Below are 22,696 nucleotides of genomic sequence, written 5' to 3'. Positions count from 1 at the left end.
GTGAAACGGGGGAAAAGTCTTCAAGTCTTTTCTCAAAAGGTACTGAATGCTGGTGTTTGGGCACTTCAAATTTGGCTATTCGTGTAGGTAATTAAATACAGGGTTCTAAAAATCACAGATTAATTTCATTTGTCTCTCTCAGAACTTAAGCAGCCAAGATCCTGTTTCTTTGGCAGTTCTGTCATATATACCATCCTGGTTCCATCCAGGACAAGATTAATTTTTGCAGTAGCTGGGAGGGATGTTATTCTATACCACTTACATCATTGTCAGGTGCAGGGGGAAGGGACTCTATTCAGGGATTAAGGGGATCCTCATAGTTGAGAAAACATGGCAGACAGTGCAATCTGCTGTTGTTTATTTGGGGGGGGGGGGGGCTTTCTCTCTGGATAATTTCTTTTCTTATACCTTTTGTTATTAATATTGTTGCTGTTACTCTTCACTTTCTTATCCTATTGCTGTTTCAAGCAAATTGTTCTGATCTCAACCCTTTGTGATCTCTACCTTTTGTCCCTCCAGCTGGCAGGGAGGAGAAGTGGCACATGGTTTTGCGGGAGTACTGAGTTGGAGAATACTGTTCCTAGACCGTGACAGACGCTTTAATAATTTTGTAAATAGTAATAATTCTTCCATAAATATAGGCTGGCTGTTAAGCAGTTTCACTAGAGAGCTATTGTGGGTGGCCTCTAAATGAGAGCCTTTCAGCCAGCATGTGTTTCTTGAGTTCCTCATGTGCAGAGCGTTTAACTTGGAAATTGTGTCTACATGTTACACTTATTTATCGTGTTTCTTTTTTTTTTCATTTGCAGCTACAATTATATGTAAATAAGACTATAATATTTTTCCCATTCTTGAGTGCTAGTATCACTGTCAATTTTATTAGAACTAAAGCTTTGGTGTAAATATGTCTCTCTGAAATTTTAAACTTCAGTTACAGCATTTTGAATCAAAATGTGGCTGTGACCAATTAATCCATGAGGGTGGCACTGAAAAACAGCCCCAGATTTCCATGTAACTTTGTATTTCTGGCTGCCTCAGGCATTTGATCTCAATCTTGCATTGTGTCTTGGGAGAAAGTTAACATCCTACATATACACATACACAAGTTACTCCCCTTAGTATCTGCTAGAAAGCTAAAGTCATATCAAAACCACTTTAGTATCAGAATAGGATAAAAAAGGTGAGACTTCATGTTTGCTTTCTGTTTGATAGCAAATTTGAGTAATGCTAGATGAGAAAAGGAACAAATGGAAACACATAGGTTGTTTTAATGTTATGAAATAAAGCAAATCCTGGTATATGAATGTATTAATATAGTTTGAACTTCCTTTACCAGCTAAAATACTTCATTGATCCAGCTATCTCTAGAAAATTATTATGTATTAAAATTAATTGCATGTGAAGTACAACCATGCTGGGGGCAGGGGAAAACTGCCTCTGACTTGATTTATATTTCATTGTTGGGAGTGAGTGGCACAGGGACTGTTTTAGTCTGGATTTTCAGAAAGCACTGATAAAAGATTTAGGCCTGTATAAGCATAGGGTTGTTGGCTACATATGAGCCCAGGTAAAACACAACATTAGGCTCATAATAAGCTTACTACTATTAGACTCTGTGTGGAAATTATTAGAGTCTATGTGAGAATAATTATAATACTGATTTGTGAAGAAAGTAACTGGTTTTTTAAGTACTCTAGAACTTAAAAAACCCCAGCAGGTTCAGTTCCATCCAAAACAGTAGGCCATGAAAATCACAAAAATAATTACACTGGAAGATAAAATTTTAAATTGGATTATTAAATAACTTAATTCAGTGTATTAAAAGTGAATTTATACCTAGATTTTTTTTAATGGTTTCCCCTAACATGACATTTGGGTGTTACACAGCTACAGATGGTAAAAGGTGATAACCAAATGCTTCTGCACTAAAGAAATTAGGAGAGTGGGGAAAAAAAATCAGATTCTGTTGATGTAAGAGTTAATATTTTTAATCAGTATGGAGAATTGACATAAGAAATGTTGAAATTTATTGGAGAAGTCTATTAACATCTTTTAAAGTTCTTTTAAGTCCTGATGGCTTTATTTCTTAAAGTCATTAAATATAAATCTAAAAACACTAAAACATAAACCAGAAAAATATGCAGCATAAAGTGAGAAAATAGGTACATTGCTCTCAGTATTCACCTAGCAATACTGCATAATTATGTGAGAATCTGTGATGGAAAAACTGAATGTGTGAATTCCAGCGACTTAATTTAAAATATGGCATTAAGATTAAAATGTGTTGTGTATTTGTACCTGGGTTTCTACGCAATCTGGTGCCCCTGCCCACAGCAGGGGGTTGGAACTAGATGATTAAGGTCTCTTCCAACCCAAGCAATTCTATGATTCTGTAATAAAAAAGAAACTACAATTTTCTTTATAGAACCTTCACTATTAGCAATAGAAGTGTCATATAATATTTAAATTTCCACATTATCTTCTTTGCCAAAGGGTTCAATACGACCATAACTGGAACTGAGAGGTGGTCTTATTCTTTTCTTGCCAGAGGCTCAGAAGCAGAATTTTGCTGTATATCTTAGGCCATATTAAAAATATCTTCTCAGCCGAAGTGTGCATTTATTATTCACTTGACTGGTGGAAATATACAAAGAGCCTCTGTTGAGCGAAGTTTATAAAGCTGATTTCTATTCCTCTTCAGAGACAGTCATGGGTCAGAATGTAGTCACACAATTTCTTGTTTCATATGCCCAAACTTCAGTTCTCACTGTTCCATTACAATGAAAGAACTGCTTATACTTTCTTTATACTCACGTGATTTGCTGCTTTTTACTTGCCATTAGAGACAAATGAGAAGCTGCCTACAGAAAAAGCAGGTAAAAAATTCATCAATAGGAAGTGTAGGAAGTATAAAACAGAATATTTTTTTCACAGCTGTAGCATTCCTGTAAGGTCAGAATAGAGCAATTACTAAGATTGTGGTTATTTGCTTTATTTTTGGATATTACTGGTATTACTTTTTACCAAAGCACAGTTTTAATGCTTTAGAGACTCAGTGGGCAAGTTTAAACACAGAAGCACTGGTTTTAGTTTTTGCAAATGATTTTGAGGGTTTCTCAAATTCTTTTTGGATTTCCAGGTTGTAATTATAATGACCAAGTACTTGTCAATATTTCAGAATGTATTGCCAGTATTTTATTATGCATAGGCTGAATTTGCATGAGTTCATTTTGAACCATGTCCAAAACAAGAAAAATAAAGCAATAAGTAAATTTATTTCCTCCTGGCAGTGAACTTTTAACATTTTATGTGATGTATTAAACAATTAACTTTTCTTTAATTATTTCCAACCCATTTGATAGTGTTTTCATCTCTGTTCCAAATGGAAAAGATTAGACTAAATGTAATACTGGTCTTGTATTGAGAATTATAGTTATTGCGCTGACAGGTTTGATAGGGTCTATGTGCAATGAAAGAAAAACATGACCAAAGTCATAACTGTTACAATTTACTAGACTTATGCTCTGCTCAAAAACCTGACCACTTTTTGGAAATTCTTGTTCATTTCAGTGATTCTTTTGAGGCTCACTGTTGTGTTCTAGAACATGGTGTGGTTGTGTTTGTTAATTTGATTTAATTATAGCAGAGAAGCAGACTGAGCTTTGGGACACAACATGTCTAGAAAATGGTAGAAAAAGCAGACAGCCAAAAGGAGCTGTGGGAAGAGAAATATTTGATGAAAAATCCATTTCCTGCACTTAAGTCTTACACTTGAGAAAAAACATCAGACTGGTGAGGCAAGGAGTGAGGGGTATATGCAGTGGGAGTGTGTACGACATCTTGCAAGGGATTTCTGTCTAGGCTGTCAGATAGAAACTGATTTTGTCCTATTTTATTTCCCTCCCTCTCAATAACTCCTTAACTTTGCCCAGACATTTGTATAATCCTAATCTTCTTCACCTGGGAATAAAGGTGTTTTCCTTCTTACTCTACTGCAGGGTTGGAGCTTTTCTTGGCCTTTCTTCCAGTACCTTAGGAGTGCAGCTTTGTTAAAAAGAAGGCATCTTATACTGCAGCTTTTGTCCAGTCTGTCCCATTCTGAATGTTGGAAGAAAAAAACTATTAAACATCAGGTTCAGATTTCCACTTGTGGGCCTGGTAGCAGAGCCCATGCACCAGGCCCCTGCCCTGGCCTCAGTGAAAGTGATTGCTTTTAATTCTGCATAGACTGTAGCATCAGACTACTGTTTGTCTTCTCTAGGGCAAAATAAGGAAACTAGTAACCAAGAAAAAAAGCCCCAAACAAACCAAAAAAAGCATGATGAACAGCTTACATATTCTTCATAACATTCTTTAATTTTTCTTCTACTCCTATTGGTATGATCCAAATACTACTATGGGCTACAGTTGATGATATGAATCCCAACTGATTTGATTCAGTTTTGAATTCTATAAAATGCATTTCAGGGTGGGAAGACATAGAAAGTGTTGATGTTGCTTGTGATTAAGCTGTGGAGTAAAATTTCGTAACTCTAAATGTGAAGATATTAAAAAATAATTATTAAAGAGGATTTGGATGTCCAGGTTCTTATGGCCTAAAAAAGAGTTGGATACATTCTCCCCTTTAGCCTTAGAAATTCCCTTGTGAAAATATCCTTATTACTTACAAAAAATACTTAGGTTAAAAGCAGCTGAACTGGACAGCACTTTAGTTGCATGTGTGATGTTTCCTCCTGCAGCAGGACTGCTAATCTCCGGAATAGAGTAAAGACACTGAAGAAAAATTAGAAGGGAAAATATGGAGACACAATTCCTTTGTGATACTTTGTCTATCTCATCTAAGATTTTTTTTCCTCCCATGACAATTCAGTTTTAAAAGAAATCATTAGTACTTTAGAATTCTCTCTCCTTCCTTTCCCAACTCACCAGGTAGTTGCAACTGTCCATACTTTGACAGGGAATATTTCTTAATTTTTGTTCCAAAGTTGTAAAAGGTATACATATCCCCTGTAGCATCAAAAAACTTCCGGTCTCCATGGGTTTGAAATTAGTAATGGTTATGTCTGCCTTGTGGATTAATTTTTCTGTAACTGAGTCTTGTGGATAATGAAAAATCCTAGTATGTATTTTATGGGACAATTAAAATGTTATTTTGAAAAAATATACTGTGTTAGTGGAAATGTTTATTAAATTTTAATATGTTTGGAGCATTAATGTAAATGAAAAACACATAGTAAGGTATTATCATTTAAAAAAATTATAGAGTCATAGCCTGGCTTGGATGGGAAGGGACATTAAAAATCATCTAGTTCCAACTCCCTGGCATGGACAAGGATGCAGCCCATGTGATGAGGTTTCTCACAACCCCATCCAATAATTGAACGCTTCCAGGGATGGGGCATCCACAAGTTCTTTGGTCAATCTGTTTCAGTGCCTCACCACTCTCACTGTAAACAGTTTCTTCCTAGTATCTAATCTAAATCTATTTTAGTTTAATAATATTCCTTCTTGTCATATTTGTTTCTGACTGTGTAAAATGTCATCTTCCCTCTCTCTTGTAAGTCCTGTTTAGGTACTGGAAAACCACAGTGAGGTATCTCTGGAGCCTTCTGTTCTTCAGTCCGAAGAATACTAGCTCTTTGAGCCTGTCTTCTTAGGAAAGATGCTGCAGCCTTCTGAGCAGCTTAGTGGCCTCCTCAAAACTCACCGCAACGGAGCCGTGTCTTTCTTGTGCTGGGGACCCAGAGCTGGCTGCAGCACTCCAGTTGGGATTCACAAGAGCAGAGGAGAGGGGCAGAATCCCCTCGCTCACTTTGCTGGCCATGCTGCTTTGGATGCAACTCAGGAGACTGTTGGCTTTCTGGGCTGCAAGCTCACATTATTGATTCATGTCCCACTTTTCATCCACAGGGCTTTGCAGGGTTGCTCTCAATGACTTCTTCTCCCAGTCTGTGCTTATGTTTGGGATTGACCTTGCATTTGAACTTCATGAGGTTCTCTTGGGCCCAGTTCTTAAGCTTGTCCCTTTGGATGGCATCTCATCCTTCTATTGTGTCAACTGCACTGCTCACCTTTGTGACATCTGCAAACTTGCTGCAGGAGCACTTCACCTCACTGTCCATGTCATTGAGGAAGATCTTAAAGGGCACTGGTCCCAAGACAGAGCCCTGAGGAGCCCCCCCTAGTCAGAGACCTCCATGTGGACATGGAGCCTTTGACCAAAACTCTATGGCTGCATCCATCCAGGAAATGGTTTGATAGGCACCTGCTGCATCCAGGTGCCTATCAAAGAGTCCACCTGTCAAATCCACGCCTCTCCAATATGGAGATAAGCATGTCATGTGGGACCACCTTGAAGTCTAGGTTGATGACAGGCTCATCATCCCATGTTGATGGTTGTAGTCATTCCATCATAGAAGGCCATCAGATGGGTAAGGCATGGTTTGCTCTTGGCCTCCAGGTGTGGAGAGAACATTGTCTGTGTTCCCGATCCTTTCAATGTCTTTCCAAGAGACATGAAATCCCTTTTGATATTTCACAGTCTCATTGCTGCAGCCTCATTCAGCTCTACATGAAAGAGTAGAACTGGTTGATAATCCTCTGGTTTTACCATTCTTGGTAAACTCTTTATAATGTGATGGATGTGGCCCTGATAGGCAGCAAATCTTGCTAGAGAAGAATGGTAAATGGCTGCTTCCTTGTGTCTCAGTGAGGATTCTCCAGTAATTACCATGCTTCATGCACTTTTGGTGGCAGTCACTCTCAAATGATTGTACCAGTTTTATAGCACTGTCCCTTTCTTGTTCTTTACTACTTATTGTGGAGTTTTCTCCTCCCAGCCTCATAGTGTCATATTTTTCAGTAGCAAGGGGAGACTCTTCCTTTTGCTCCAAGCAGAGACGAGAGTCCAGTCTCCCTTGCCTTACAAATCAACCGAGCCTATCTCAGGGTTGGATGCTTATGTGCCTTCTGTTTCCAAGGACTTAAAGCAGCGTGTCTGTCTGCCTGCGTCAGTGCATTATCCCCTGCATCAGTCTCCTGCTTGGATTCCCAGATAGTATGCTGCCTGATGAGCTCCCCACACAACATGACAATCTGCACAAAAGGCAGGTTTTCTGTCTGGGCACACATCCACTCATGACACCTACCTCTGCCTTCAGGGCCAGGGGGACTTTCAGATTATGGAGTTTCTTGCAGCTGAGGGTCCAGGTAGTTCTCTCAGTCCTCAGCCAGTCTGTTTGGGTCTAGATGTGTATGTAAGGTGGCTGTGGTTTTTCGTGGTTTTAGCCTGACAGCTGTAATGTGTAGATGCCATTTTTGTTATAGAAGAGGACTGATTACTCGTCCTCCCCAAGTGGAATTAAGTGGCCTTTTCTGTGTGCCCTTCCTAGGGAACTGTTGCTTGGTGTCCTGACCACTCGCACTCTCCGGGAGCATTTAAATCTGCCAGCAACACTCACACCGTGTCAGCCTCACTCATGAGAGCTGATGGTTCCTGGTGGGTCTCTCAGCTCTTGCTCATGTGTCTCTGACTGTGGAGGCCCTGCCCAGCTTTTTCTAGGGCTCAGCCCCCAGAACTTGCTGTGGCTGCTGCAGGTGTTGCTGATATCACTGCTGTGTTTGCCTGGCTGACCTTAAAAATTAAAGTATGTTTTAATTAATAATTAAAATATATGTTAGAAAATTATTGTATTAATTCCTAAATTCAGTGTATTCAGTGGCAGATGATAAAGAAAATATTCTTTTGAATGAAAGAGATGGTCTTAAAGTTCTTCGTAAACTTGAAGACCATAGTATTATTCAGGTGTATCAATCAAGCATTTAGGAATTAATCCTTTTACCCATAAAATATTTTTTAGGTAAGATACACAGAACTTCAGAATTTCATACAGTATTCTCATTTAACAGCTATGACTTCAAAGAAAATGCACAGATCATAGCATCCCTTGCATTACAAGACTGTAGGTGTGGGATAAACAGCCTCTGCTAACCTGAGAAAATAATAGTTTACTTTTGAAAGAAAAACCAGGAGGTATAGCAGTAGAGGAAGAAGGATTATTGAGCAGGTTAATTAGAAAGAGCCCAAGGGAAAAGTTAGGAAATTAAAATCCGTAGAATCAGCATGACAGCAGCTAAAAATATATCGTTACAAGATACACTGAGGGTGGGGAGCAGCAGGGAAGCAAATAAAGAATTTGATTAAACAATAAGACATTTTTTCAGGTATTTGGTTTCTATGTTTCTTGTGATCCAGCCTCAGTAAAACAGCAGAGTAATAATTACATTTCTCAGATTCATACAAACCTTCAAAACAGAGATTACTGAAAAGTTCAAGGCTAAAATTTGCTACATCAAAAGACAACATGTCATGGGAAAGCAAATAGTGGTATGTGACACAGTTTGGATACAATTTTATGAGTTGAACGAAAACTTAAGGGAAAGTAGAAAAAATAGCCTTAGGAAGTATTATAGTAATATTTATTTTGAGCAATAAACTTGAGAAGTTGTGGTGTGTCGCTCTGGATGGTAGTAGAAAGCTAAGACTATTATGAAGCAGATTTCAGAGACAGTTTTTATTTTAAAGGCTTATGTAGCTTTCTAAGATATGTTCTGATCTTTGATCTATTGTAATGGTACTTCTCTTGAATAGAGAAGATAACATATAATGTTATTAAATGAGAAATGTATCCCTGTATTCTGGATGTACATGTGCCAGAGCAAATGTCTAAAAACAGATTGGCTTTTTGTGAGTGTTCATAGTACCTGAATTTTCAGAAGTTAGGGGCATGCCTACATATTTACACATACATCAGTAGGTAAAATAAATTTATACAACTTTTTTATAGTTGTATTTTTTTTATTAAAAAAATGTATACTGAATATACATACAACATACTTGTGTGTTTTTCAAGACAATATAACATAGGGCATATTATATTAAGTCACAAGACACTTTAAAGAGGTGAACTATAACTATGGTTTCCATGTGTGTCCAGTTCTGTGGGGTTTTTTTCTGTAAAGTAGGCTTCGTAGGTTGCTTTCTCTTAACAAGATCAACAATGTTAGTTTAGTACCCAAATAATGACATTTACTAAAAAAAGTGGATAAAATTTTTGAGAGCTTTGCTATTCTATATTATACCTCACTAAGATGGATTTTTATAAGTGATTACTTAAATATTCCATCGTCATTGGCTGAATATTTCTCATGCCATAGCTCATTATAGTTTTCTGTCAATGTTCAGAATTATTACATAGTATTGGGTCAACATTCAGGTTTAATGGCTCCATTTCCTGTGAATTGCACAGTCTGTTCTTCAGCTGAAGTGTGGATTCCTTGCATACGAAAATTAATTAATCAGTACCTGTGTTAAGTGGTTAGAAGCACAAATTGAAAAAAATCTGTGGACTTGTCAGAATGTGATACACCTGGTGAAGTCCCTTACATTTGTTTCTTTAAATAACTGAAACTTTTAAACTTTTTATTTCCCTGACTTTTTTTTTGCTTAGAGGAATTGTTGGTAGGTGGTGACTTCCAAGGGCAGAAAGCATCACAGAATGAAAGCACAAAGAATTCCTTTGCTAGTACACCTACAGGTGCTTCATGCAGAGCATGTATCCTTATTGTATGTTGGATTCCTAATATGTGAAATGAAAGAGACTTTTAGCAAAGATTCTGGTTATTTTCTTCACTCTTTGTCTCTTCTAAATGGAAACCATTTTGTTTTAAACACCCAGTTAATTAACCAACAGTGGGTTATTTCCCTAATCACAACTTAAATAACCGATAAAGTATTTTGTTTTGTGGAGCTTTCTATTTCACATAGCTGATTGAGTATGGGCTTGTTTAGTGAACCATGATACAGATAGTTTTGAATGCAAATATTTTTTTCCTCCTAAGCTAGGAAACAATTTTTCTCCCAGTATTTGAATTAACTATCAACAGTACAAAATGTTACAGCGCTGCATATCATTGATGCTACAGGTAGAAGAGGAATATTGTGAAATTTATTTATGTTGGATAGAGATAGCCTTTCAGATTTCAAGTGCTGCAGCTGAGCTCCTAAAAGGTCTTAAGAAAGAAGCAGTGATTAGTCCTTTTAATTATAAAGCCACAGGCAAGATAGGTTTTGTGTATCTTGAGAGAAAATTAACTAAAATTAATGTGCAAATATTTCTACAAGTTCTGTATGAGGTTTCTCAAAAAGAAGATTCTCACTGTTTTGTATGAGTTCTGTATGGTTTGATTATTAGGTAAAATGCATTACAAAAACTTCTTAGGGCTTAAAATGAATGTAAAAATACTTATTTATTTAGGAGTGCTTTTAAACAGATAGCTTTTTATGTCCTGAGTGAGTAAATCCGGGTCTGGAAGACACTTTTCTGCCTCCTCCCTCACCCCTTCCTCTGTTCTAGGGAGGTGGGAGGATCAGAAAGTTGCATTTTAACCTTTTTCCTGTTAACACTAAAGGTGTTAATCCTCTTGTTCTTCGAGGCCGTTTGTTAAGGGTGTAGACCATTCTGCGGGCAGTTCACTAAATGCATTGCCTCAGAGCTGCAGTTCTTGACAGATTTTAAATTTTACCAGGATGCAAATGTGTGAGAATCTGATAGGAGTTAAGTGATTTCGTGTGGGAACTTAATTGTGGGTGTAACCATGACCTCTTGCTCTGTCATCTCTGATACGTATGAAGTAATTGCTTACAGTGCTTTTCAGTAAAGTATGTGTTTCAATAAAATACAGCGGTTTGTTTATACCCTACAGCAATGGCTGTGTCCTTAGGTACTTGGATTCTTCTTCAGCAACTTCTGATACTGCTGTATTTGCATTAAGTACTTATGGGCCATCAGTGCAGTGGATTTGTCGTGGCACATTTGGATAGTGAGTTGTATGTGACTAACTAATTAGTTTGAGGCATTACGAACACAGGTTTTGTCTCTTGTTGTTTTACATGCAACTAAAAAGCCAGTCCCATTTCTGGTAATCTGCTCCTTTCATGAGGAAATTTTTGGGCTACTGTATGTCCAGGAAAGGGACAGGGCACATGGTCTGAATGTGTTTATCGAAATAATACTTTTAACATGATTCATGGAGCTTCTCGTTTGTTATAGCCCCACTACATACGTTTTGGATGAAGATGAGCCTCGCTTCCTTGAAGAAGTTGATTACAGCGCAGAGAGTAATGATGATCAAGATGTTGAATTAGCTGATAATGTGGCTGATTATGAGGCAACTAATCAAGATGATGGACTTTCAGACTCAGATTCAACAAGGATACTCCTTTCTTGAACCAGCGTTGCTGCCAGTAACAGAAAATGAAATATCCTGGATTTCCAGTAATATACTTTCTTGCTGTTTTCTACAAAGGGGATAAGCTTCAGTTAATACAAATAACTGGAGCCTGCATAGCTCAAGGAAAGTAAATATTTCTGATAAATTTGCATTTGTTTTATTTAAGGAGTTCTGTGTATTCTTTAAGCCCTAAATAGATACATTTATTTACCAGTTCATTTTCTACTAAATAGTACTGCATGGCATTTTGTGTCCTTAAACCCTATCTTCAGAAAAATGGATTATAATTTTTAGTGTGTCAGAGTACAGAAACTAATTTTTTGTGGTACGGTTCTTTGAGTTGCTTCCTGAAAAATACATATGTACAGATTTTCTAAATTAATTTGTGTATGTCTGTATGCGCGTGTGTATACTGAGGTGAAGAGGTTATTTTTCGACATTATTTCAATGATACTTGATTGTGTTTGAAGCAATGTAGTGCCTGCTTTGAAACCATTCAGTAATTACTAAATTAAAAATGAAAACATGATGTATGAATTTTTGCACTTGTTTCTTGCGTCTTATGAGTATGTGGTTTTGCCACAGTATTAAGTGAAAATTCTTACTAATGTCTTTTCAGAGTTCAGGAATTTTGCACAGTGACCAATGCAGCCTGTGCTTAGAAGAACTACACTCTTGTATAAAATTCACCCATAAAATAGGCATGATTTAATTTGAAGAAGTTTTCTTGTTAAATGTACATGTCTACAGGAAGAGGTCAGGCATATATGCACTCTATGTATATTCAGCTACACAGCTGCTCCGTTTTTCTTCTTGAATATGCACGTAGTTAAAAAATGTTCACTTTACCGGAGGCACATTAACTATAAACCCAATTCAACTGCTTCAAGGGGGATAGTGCTTTTCGGTTTAAACCTTTTTTGTCTGATTGCGACCTAGTGCTAACTCTGCTCTGATAAGGAGATTGGACTGTAACTTGCTGAAGTCTCTTTCAGGCTGAATAACTATTCTGTGGTTCTGTATTCTTCATGTTTAAAGTCAAGCTGTCAGGTATTGGATTTAGTATTCTTTGTCTTCTCCTATCACCTTCTAATTCTTATTGCCTCTTAAAATAAGATCTAATAAAGAAATGAGGGGAGTTGTACTCTGTGGTTTACAGAATTGACATGTTTTGCAATGAAAAATACTTTTCAAAAACTATTTTTATTTTATGTGACCCAGTTGTGGCATTCATTTCCGTTTGCATGTGCAAGGGCTTTAAGAACGTGAAGAATAACATTTCTAAGTTATAGCAAGTTTTTAACTGATGCGTTTTCTGTATGTTTGTTGTTCAAAATAAAACTGTATTTTGGAGGGGAAGGGTGTCTTCAGTAGAGGGATTAAAAAGGAATAAAAATGATGAGAATTGAGTTCTCATATTTCTGTTTCTCATTTTCTCATGTATCCATATTTTTCAGCCAGGAGATGGATTTGTACCAGGATCTGTTCTTTCAAATTCAGCATTGTTTGGTAATGCCTGTCCATATGACCTTTATTCTGAAACTGGGGATGTAGTTTTGATCCCTTGTTATATGCAACTGTATTTTTGTTTAAAGGCTTAAATATACATTAATAAACATGCAAAGAGATGCAGGGTTGGAAAACCTGGAAACATGTATAGTCTGGTTCCTTTGTAAGTTTTTCTCTGTAGTGAAAATTATTTTTTGTTGTGTTCTGTGAACTACATGCTGTAAATAAGAAAATTTATTTATTACCCAGTTGAAGAGGAGCCCTCTGCCTTGAAAGTAGAGGAATTTGGGAATCTGTGAAATGGAAGAATTAACCTTGCCACAGGCTTTGAATTACTTTTTAGTCCAATGGCTGCAGTTCAGAATGCTCTTATTGCCCTGTCAGTCTTATACTACTTCTCTGCATAAATAGATTTTCATCCTTAATGCCTCCTACTTCAGTGGGAGTAGTATTCATAAACAATTTCATTTAAATTCCAGAGAATGCAGGATGCCACATGTTTGTAATTGTGCATGTCTTCTTAGGTTTCATTTGAATTTGTATTAATCTTGGAACGCTGTTTTTATACTACTGGCGAGACTAGAAATACACTTCATCCATTTAGAAAGAATTGTGGCTTTGTAGTACAAAACTGTCTTTTCCTCCTTAGTATGTATGTATATTTGTCCTTCTCATGACTCCTACAGCTTTTAATCTGTGCAAAAACAGTTATCAGCTATATAATGTCTCAGGATAACATGTTTTTACATTACATTGTAATGCAGTTATGCATTAGATATCACTTAGGTGTTAGATGTCATTCTGGCAGCTGTTGGTCTGAGCTTCTACCAGTGTAATTCTAATGCAAGAGGTGAAACTTTGTCCCTATCTTACACATTGTTGAAAATGCAAAAGTTGTTACTTCAAACATTTTGCAGTACTTGCCTTCTGAAAGGTGAAGTCTCCACTTGTGCTCACAGGGAGAACTGTTTCATACTGCTTATCCCTTCTCCAGTACCTGTTGCCATTGTTGCAGTGGTGTTGATGGACAGATGCCAGTGCCCCCATTTATGTGTTTTGGTGAGAAATCTGGTGTTTAGCTGGAAAAGGAACAGCTAACACTTGAGCACACATTCCATTTTGTTCTGTGGCATTCATCTTGAAGAAATGGGCAGAATGATAGCAAAGAACAGCAGTGTCTTGGACTGTCACAAATCAGTCATCGAGCATGGTCTGTCCCAGACAATTGACTGTCTTTATTCTGTGCATTGGCATTTCAGTGTGGCTTTGGTTTTAAATGATGGTGTTTGTTGTAAGCATGACTGGTTCTGTATAGGCAAAGAAGGAAGATCCCAAGATCTTCCTCCAGAAATAACAACAAATAAGACTATAAATAATAATTTCATCTGTGTTATTTACTGTCTTGCTTCTAAGTAATTGCTGGACAATGAATTACTCTATTCACTTTCCAGAAATAATTCAATTTCCATCAAAATTTTAGTACTGTGTCTTCACTGATGACATCCCCTGGTGTAATGTAACTTAAAGCAGTTTGTGCCAAAATCTTGCCTGGTCATTTTTCAAGGTGGATATCTTTATCAGCCTGGCTTACCAGGAAGTTTGGTTTGAATCTCAAGACTGCAGAAGCACTAAACACTGTTCACAAAATGCAAAAATACAAGGTTTCAGATAATTTCTGTTGTAATGCTGTGATAGATATAATTGTTGCAGTGTTATTATGCATGTCCCAAATACCAGTACTTATTAATAAGAATGCATAATAAAGAATTAATTACAATCTTTTGCTTCCCTATTATTGGTTAGTGATGATTAAGGATTCCTCATCCTGGCATTTGCAGCAATGTTCTTACTGTAAGGACAGCAGTGTGCATAGCATTTAAAAAAACACTTATTTTCTGTGAAATTAAACTCAGTGTGCTACAGGCCGAGAGTAGCATTTTCATATTAATTGACTGAATTATAACTATCAAAAAATTTTTGAGATTCAGTAATATTTGTAAAACTTACGAAGACTGGGGGAACCACAGTGAAGGTCTGCAGAGCACACAGAAGAGTCTTCCCTTGCCACACAGTTAATAGGAATTTTTTGAGGGAAAGTTCAAGATAAAAAGAGATGATCTAGTTTCATGCAGCTGTCTGAAAAGAGCAAGTGATTACTAGGAAACATCAATATAACTTTTGTAAATACATTTGCAGTTTATTTAACTACACCTCTCATGTTGCTTCAACTCCACAAACTTTGTTGAAATTATTTTAAGGATCTACAGTAGTCACAGTGTCAAATTAATCTTAAGATATCTTTCTTTTATCAGTGTTTCTAAGGTCATCAGGATGCAAGTCATTTGAGATGTGAGCTCATGTCCTGTTTGCTTAAGTAAACTAACTCTAAGTTGCTTTGAGAGATGGGCTTTAAATACAAAATGTCAAACAGCAGTAACACCTAGTAAAGAATACATTGTCTTGGCTACTTTTAATAGTATTATATAAAGAATGAATTTAGTCCCTAAACAATATTTCATAACTATGAAAGACACCCCCTTATTTCTTGTCACTAGAAAAAGTTAGGTGCTGGGTTTTTTTTTTTTCATTTTTAAAAACAGACAAACAAACAAACAAACAAGAAACCCCAAAGAAACCCCACCCAAAGAAAGAAACAACAACAACAAAAAACCCTCACCAAAATACAGTAGTGTTAGTACACTCAGTATAGCTCTTATTAGAGCTCTTGCACAGGTTGGAAAGAGTAATTGGTGCAAAATATAGGTTTATCATCAAAGGAAATGAGGGACCATAGGATTTGCTGATACAAATTATGTGGTTATGAAATGTCAACCAGATGCTGCCTCTCATTGCCCTTGCAAATTTCTTACCACAAGATGTTTGTGCTTAGCATGTGCCCTTCTTTCTGGCATGGGTTATTTGTCATGCAGCTTTTTTCATGTTAGATCAGAAGAATATATACTACCAGCACCTCGTTATTACATAACTACTGTCAATTTTCAATGGGCTGAATGTTAACTAATAAAATAATCTGACTAACAAAATTCTACAATAGTGGAATTCCATATTTCCATACATGAAATGCTGCTGTTAACACAGAGAGGGGATGTTGACTTTAAATTACCTGAAACAGAACTTTTCTTTAACTGTCCCTCTGGACATATAAAGATAATAAATTACTATAGTAGTTTAAAATGCTCTTAGCTGATAGCATTGCATTCATGCTCATTTTGTTCCCAGAAAGAAAATAGGCTTGAAAAAATTTCAGTATGAACAAGACATGAAACACAGAGTGAGGCTGATGATCTTTAATACTTTGATAGTATTTGCTTAATGGTACTGTATTTACATAAACCTTAACGATAGTCCAGCTGGTCCCTCAGACTAAAATGGTTCAGCTGGACATTTTATGAATTCAAACTGAAATTAGATGTCCTGCACAAACCTTCAGCCAACAGGCTGTCTTAATACTTGGCCTTGATCATCGTCTCACACAATTTAGTACTTTATACTGCCAAATGAAAAGTCCTAAACTGCGTCAGACCGTATTCCAAAAAATAATAAATGCCTTAGGTTTTTGTCCCATGAAGATTGTTGCAAAATTTTCAGATCATCCTTCAGTTCTGGCTTTTGTGTAATCACAAAAGACACAAGTCCAATTTAAAAGGACATTGTGCTTGTGTACATTTTTACACCCGTTCAGTTTAATCCATGTCTGTTCTAGATTACTTTGCTCTTCTAAAGCATCCAGTCTAGACAAGTCAGTCCTTTAGCTTAAGTGATGAGCCAGCCACGTTGTCCTCTTGGGTGTGTTGACAAAAGCTTTCTCTTGTGAATCTCATCAGTCAGTATTGCTTGAAAATGCTGCTGTTATCAAATGTACACCTGACTGTGTTCCAGAATGAAAGGAGACTCCCCAAATCATCTAAGTACAGTAGGTCATTTGTCATTAGTGTCAGGTGCTTGTTCCTTTTGTCCAAAGACAAAATGTTTGGAACATCAATAGGCAATATTTTAGAAGAATAATTTTTCAGATCTATGAGTGAATTCAGAGACATATTTAGTCTAAAAATCCCTTTATGCTAAGCACCTGACCCCAAAATCTAATAGGGAGATGGATTAAAACTGATGCAGGGAGCCTCCTGGACAGCTAATTCTATAAGGAAGCCAAGTCATTTGGTGTTCCTTCTCACACAGCTTCCTGTGTTGAGGAGAAAATGCTGTCAGTCACAGCAGAGGATGAAGTGTTCATCTTGACATTGTTCATCTTGCTGTGTCTGCCTCAAAAACTAGACATTGGAGGGCATGTTTTCCTTTGCTTCTCAGCTGTGCTCTATGGTGCAGTTAGAGGGACAGAAAAATAAATTACAACTTGTGATTATTAAGGGTCCCATAGACTAGTGCTTAAGAAGATCCATGCTCCTCCATGACTTCTCCACCAGGGGAAGGTGGCTAAGGGCAAAGTCCCCCTGTCAATGAAAGAAAATTTAAGATAAACACAATACCATTTGGTTTGTAGATGTGAACAGTGGAGGCAAATGGATCCTGATCAATGACTTTCCACAATCTCCCTCTGAAAACTCCCTTTCCACAATCCTTCCATGAGCTTCCCACCATGCCATAGCTGAAGGCCCTGAAGGGACACTGCTTGCTGACCTGGGGCCTGGCTACTGGCACAGCTGTGGGAACATCTCCACAGTGTTATTGACAGGTAATGCTGGAGGTGTGAGCAGGGTTGTTGAGATGGGATCATTGACCAGTCAAGGATTCAAGAAAGAAAACCCTAGCACAGAAATCTTAGCAGAGACCAGGGAGCAGCTAGTGGGGAGGCACTGGCTGAGCCATTGGTGCCAATGGGCGGCAGTGGGTGGCAGGTAACTCTGTGGGGCTGAACACTGCATGGAAACCCACCCTGCATGTAGGACCAACACCTACCTGAACTCCAGAGCTTTCTTGGAGCGTTCGTCAGACTTGGACTTTGAATAGCAGATCACTAAATCCCAGCTGCCTTTTTCTTTGATAAGCAGTGAGTGAAAGCACAGAATTGTAGGATTGTTTCACTGGTAAAAGACATTTATGACCTTTGAGTCCAGCCATTAACCAAACAGTGCCAAGTCCACCACTAGACCTTGTCTCTAAGCACCACATCCGAACACCTTTTAAATAGCTCCAAGGATAGTAACTCAAGACTTGTTCCTAGTTCCTGGGCAGACTGTTCCGATACTTGATAATCCTCTCAGTGAAGAAATCTTTCCTAGTATCCTTGTCTAAAAACTCCCCTGGTTCAACTTGAGGTCATTTCATCTTGTCCTGTCACTTGTTACTTATGAAAGGAGACTGACTCCCACTTGGCTGCAACCTCCTTCCAGGTATTTGAAACCAGGATCTAACTACAACATCATCCCTGTTAAATTTAGTGATTTACATCACAAGAATTTATGTTCACCCTTAGCAGGTGCTCATGCAAATGGAATAACTTAATTGGAGTCCAACAACAAAACATTAGACGTATTTTCCAATTTGAGGGTGGAAAGGATGTGTCTGAGATCCCAGCTTTATGTGTGGGATGACTTCTGTGTTGATTGAACTCTGGGGTTTGCAGGAAGAGACATTTAAGCCAAATGTGTCTGCTGGAGTCTGATTAACTCTCAGAAAATTTGAAAAGACATTTTCTCATTCCCAGCTGAAAGGTTTGATATGTTTCTAAGCACTAAGGATTTAAATTATTCCAAAAGAGGAAGAGAAGAGGTCATGATATGTCAAAGTAAGGATATGGAAAAGGGATTTTGGAAGCTTAAATGTACTTATTTTTAATGCATAAAAACAAGAAGGATAGAGAGACACGTCACAGTTCAGGTAAAACAAATTCAGTATAATTTCTACGATCACTAAAACTCTGAGTTTCTAAAATTTAGTTACTCGGTGAATCAGAGGCTAATTAAATTTTGGTATTGTCATGATTGGAAAAAATAAATTTCCTGGTATACAGGGAGAAGAAGCAGTACTGTACTGTTTCCTGCAAAAGACCACTCACCACTTCAAGGCTACAGCCATGTACAGCATGAACCCTAGCCTGTTTTCTCTTCTTCTTTTTAGTGGCAGCCTTGAAAGCTTCTTTCATAATGTAGGTCAATGCACTTCCCAGATCAAGGTTTGTAAGATGGGATGGGCATTTATCATTTAAGGATAGAAAATACTGATTGTTATAATAAAAGCTATGATGACTGGTAGTACACTTAGAATGCATTGCCTTATAGTATTACATATGTAAAATATTCACATGACCACATGATGCCAATTATTAATCTCCTGAGGAATTATAAAACTGTGAAAAAGCAGCCCACGTGGCATTCTGTGGAGTGTAGCATGTTTCAAAGCTGCAAGACTGTTCTGAGGAGAATCTGTGTCTTATTTTTATACAGGGCTCCTGTTTATGCAGCTGAAATTTCATTATTTTCACCATATACCTGGCTGCCAGTACATATGTTATAACAAAATAAACAGCAGACAGTTGCACACCAGTGGAAGTGCTGGAGGAGAAAGCCATTTTTGTGAACAGGACACTTTCCAAGCAGACATGAGTATCAACTAAAGGTCATAGTTATATTGTATTTCCTTGGCAACTTTTCTTTTGAATGGGTGTCTTTAATGATGAGGCAGGCCTTGGCCTAATGGAGTGGTGAAGGAGGTGTCTTTCAACAAAGATTGACTGTGAAATGCTAGCAGGAATCATTAAATAATACTTAACTTCTTCCTCTGGTTTGTTTTAGTTTACTCTGTTGTATTGAATAGTCAGCAATTAGCCCATAAATGAGGCAATACCAGAGGCATCTCTATGATAGCAAAAATATCCACTGTGTTTCTTTATACTGACACAATTTTCATATTAATACATCTTGTTTCTCATAACCTGGAAAAGGTGTGGGACCTGTGCTACTGAACCAGGGAAAGGGTTTGTAATCTTGCTCTGCCATTAGCAAGTGTTGACAGATCTAGGAGAGAGAGATATGAGGAGCTATTTAACCTAGCCATGACATAGTTGCCCGTAGCAGAAACAGCTTATTTAAAAACCTGCACCAGAAGAAGCTTGTTTTGTTTCCCTTCGTTAACTGACCATATTTACTCAGTGTATGCAGATGTTGCTGTTTTCAGTACTGTTTAATATCTTCACTTAAATGATGTGCTGTGGCGGTTTTATCCCTGTGAAAGTCTCGTGCTACAGGTTTTCTGTCTTGTTAAATATTCTGTTTGCTGTGTCTGACATTATAGATGACCACAATCCTCCTGTATTTTTAAGTGGAAAGGGTTACACACACGAGCCAGTGAAAACCACGATGCCTGTTAAGACGTTTATCGATGTGCTAATGATGCATTAAACTATTATTGTGAGTTTAACATTAACAGGCAGCAATCTAAACAAAGGAAGGGCAGGACTGAAGCCCTCTATTACTTTGACTTTGTTAAATAAAAACACAGCGGTGAGCATCATTGTATTAAAAAAAAAAGTTTCTAAGAATCCTGCAAGGAGCTGTCAGATTTTGGTTTCAGAATAACTTGAATAGTGTGAAGTTAATAAGGCAGGAGTTCCTGCACTGAACCCTAGGTATAAACCAGCATACTGAATACACTTATTAAGTAAAAAGAGTGTCTTTCATGCCTTGAACAAGGCACATATGTAAGGGAAAAGGAGTTTATAGCTGAAGATTGCATCATACTTCATAAGTGTATGAGGCCTGAAGAGAGTCTGCACAGGCAAGTCTTTCAAGTTGTTGGATGCAGCTTTATTACTACACTAATGCAACTTTTTATGGAGCACACCGTTGCATTCCAGGAACCAGTAAAAGCTGTTTCAATATCACTAGCTTCAAATGATTTCATCAAGTTATAGTGTTGAAAAAAGAAGAAAAAATCTGACAAGAACTTTTTCATCTCTCCGCTAATGTGAAAAATAGGGTTATTTAATTCATGTTTTATGGATAATTATAAACTGGAAACTGTAATATACTGTATAAATGTATGATAGATGTGTACGTGCTCCACCCGCGTGCCTCACAGATTCCCGCTGAGCACCTCTCCTGATTTTCCTGGTCCAGAAATAGCAGGTGAAAAAGACAAGGCGCAAATGCTGTCAGAAGAAGACAATGAACATTGACCAACCTACACCCTGACTACATGCAGCAAGCCATCCACGCTGCTACGGCCGTTCAATCACCTCAAAGCAAGGACTGACTCTGGACATTAGCACTTGAGACTCTTTCAGGGCCTAATGTAAACACTTTTAATTGCCGGTGCTTAACAGAAACTATGGGGAGAGTGCTGCCAAAGGGGAAATAAAGTATTTAAACTGAGTCCCTAAGCGGGCAAATTCGTGTACCCAGCTAGAGACAGCAGACTGCCAGGCTCTGTGTTTCTCAGAGGTCACCCTTGGCTATTTTCCCGGCAAAAACTCTGTCAAGTAGGTATCACTGTTTGTGGGGCTTTTGTTGCCTAAAATTCTGTGTGTTGGAGTCCAGGATATTCCTCTGGCCGCCCTGGAGGGTTTGGAGATTGTACAGGAGGGTCTGGGATCTGAACAGGGGGGTCAGTTAGACCCACACAGATCCCAGGAGGACACTGACTCTGATTCCTGTCCATGGGAGTGAACACTCACATGCAGGAAGAATCACAAATCCTAAGAATTTAGAATAAGTAGTGGATGGTTTATAATAGAATATAAATATAGAAATTAGGATTCTTAGTATATGGGGCTGAAGAGGCAAGATGGAGGAATTGGGGAGTGGCCCTTGTCCTCCTTGTTCTTGCTCTCGTCCCCCATCTTGTGCTGAGTTGGGTTTTAGAGATTGGCTTAGAGTAGAACTGACATGTTAGTATAGGTAATAAGTATTGGTAAAATTTTGTAAATAAAAAATACGTCTCGGACAGTGGTTGGGTCAGGGGTACTGTACATAAGGTGCGGGGCTCTCTGATCCACCCAGTCCTGCTGCATGTCCTGCTCTGCTGGGGACGCCTTGCAAAGCTGGACAAGAACTGATAGATAATTAAGAATAAACAGCTTGATAACACAAACTGCTGGACTCAACTTGTCGTCTCTGGCTTCGGTGTGAAACACCCAGGGCAAAGAGAAGACTGAAAACCTTATTACCCCTGGGAACAGCAATCCAGGGGAAACTCCCAGGGGACAGCAACCTTGGGGGAACCCTTATTACCTTGGAGGCCAGCAACCCCAAGGAGAATCTCAGGGAAACAACAACCCTGAGACTGTGATTTGATTCCGATCCAAATTTTGTGATTTGAATTTTTAATAAACCAAATTATTGAATTTGGAAATAAATTGTCCTGGTGTTTATAACACTAACATATGTAGAGCACACAGACATTTTGACAGGGTAACTGTAAAATACTGTTAATTTATTTACACAATAAGAAAGCTCAGCATTCCCTAAAATATCCCCATAGGAGGATTCAAAATCCTTTTTTTATCTTGTGCTTATTTTGAAAGGAGAGAGTGCAAAATACTCATGCTTAAAAAAATCCCCATCTCCAGTGTTAGATCCCCCACTTCTTTGGGGTATAAGTTGCTTTTATTTTAAAGTTTTTTAAAAGAGTTGTTATTCATGCTTTTGCTTGCTCTTTATGTCAAGGCAAAAAGAGATAATTGTTCCATTCCACAGACCTTGGGAGAAACAAAGTTTCTAAAAGCAGAAGGAGGATTGCAAATTTGAAGTCTGTGTTTGATGTTTGGGATCATAATTGAAACGATGAAAGTAACTCTCTTTAATGTCACAAAGAGATTTAAAAAAGATGTCATGTCCCCATTAGCCTAGAAATGGACCACAGAAATAATTAATTTTGAGATGTTTGTAATGTAAACATGCAAAACAAAATTCCTGTCTGC

At 37.8% G+C, this 22,696-nt stretch overlaps 1 protein-coding gene across 7 annotated transcripts in view; it reads left to right on the top strand.

The window, feature by feature from the left end:
• The window catches only part of AGTPBP1 (ATP/GTP binding carboxypeptidase 1), a 66,666-nt gene extending 52,008 nt beyond the window's left edge, over nucleotides 1–14,658 (top strand). For 6 of the 7 annotated variants that reach the window (XM_063422213.1, XM_063422212.1, XM_063422215.1 and 3 more), the window contains one exon: nucleotides 11,112–14,658. In XM_063422213.1, the coding sequence (XP_063278283.1) occupies nucleotides 11,112–11,289 (178 nt within the window). In that variant the 3' untranslated portion in view covers nucleotides 11,290–14,658. The remainder of the gene's footprint in view (nucleotides 1–11,111) is intronic. The other variant, XM_063422218.1, reaches the window with a different exon arrangement.
• Nucleotides 14,659–22,696: the final 8,038 nt, after the last annotated feature.

This window comes from Prinia subflava, chromosome Z, assembly GCF_021018805.1.
Source record: "Prinia subflava isolate CZ2003 ecotype Zambia chromosome Z, Cam_Psub_1.2, whole genome shotgun sequence".
Classification (NCBI taxonomy): Eukaryota; Metazoa; Chordata; class Aves; order Passeriformes; family Cisticolidae; genus Prinia; species Prinia subflava.
Note: the sequence above shows the minus strand (reverse complement) of the source record. Positions and strands in the feature narration are given on the sequence as shown.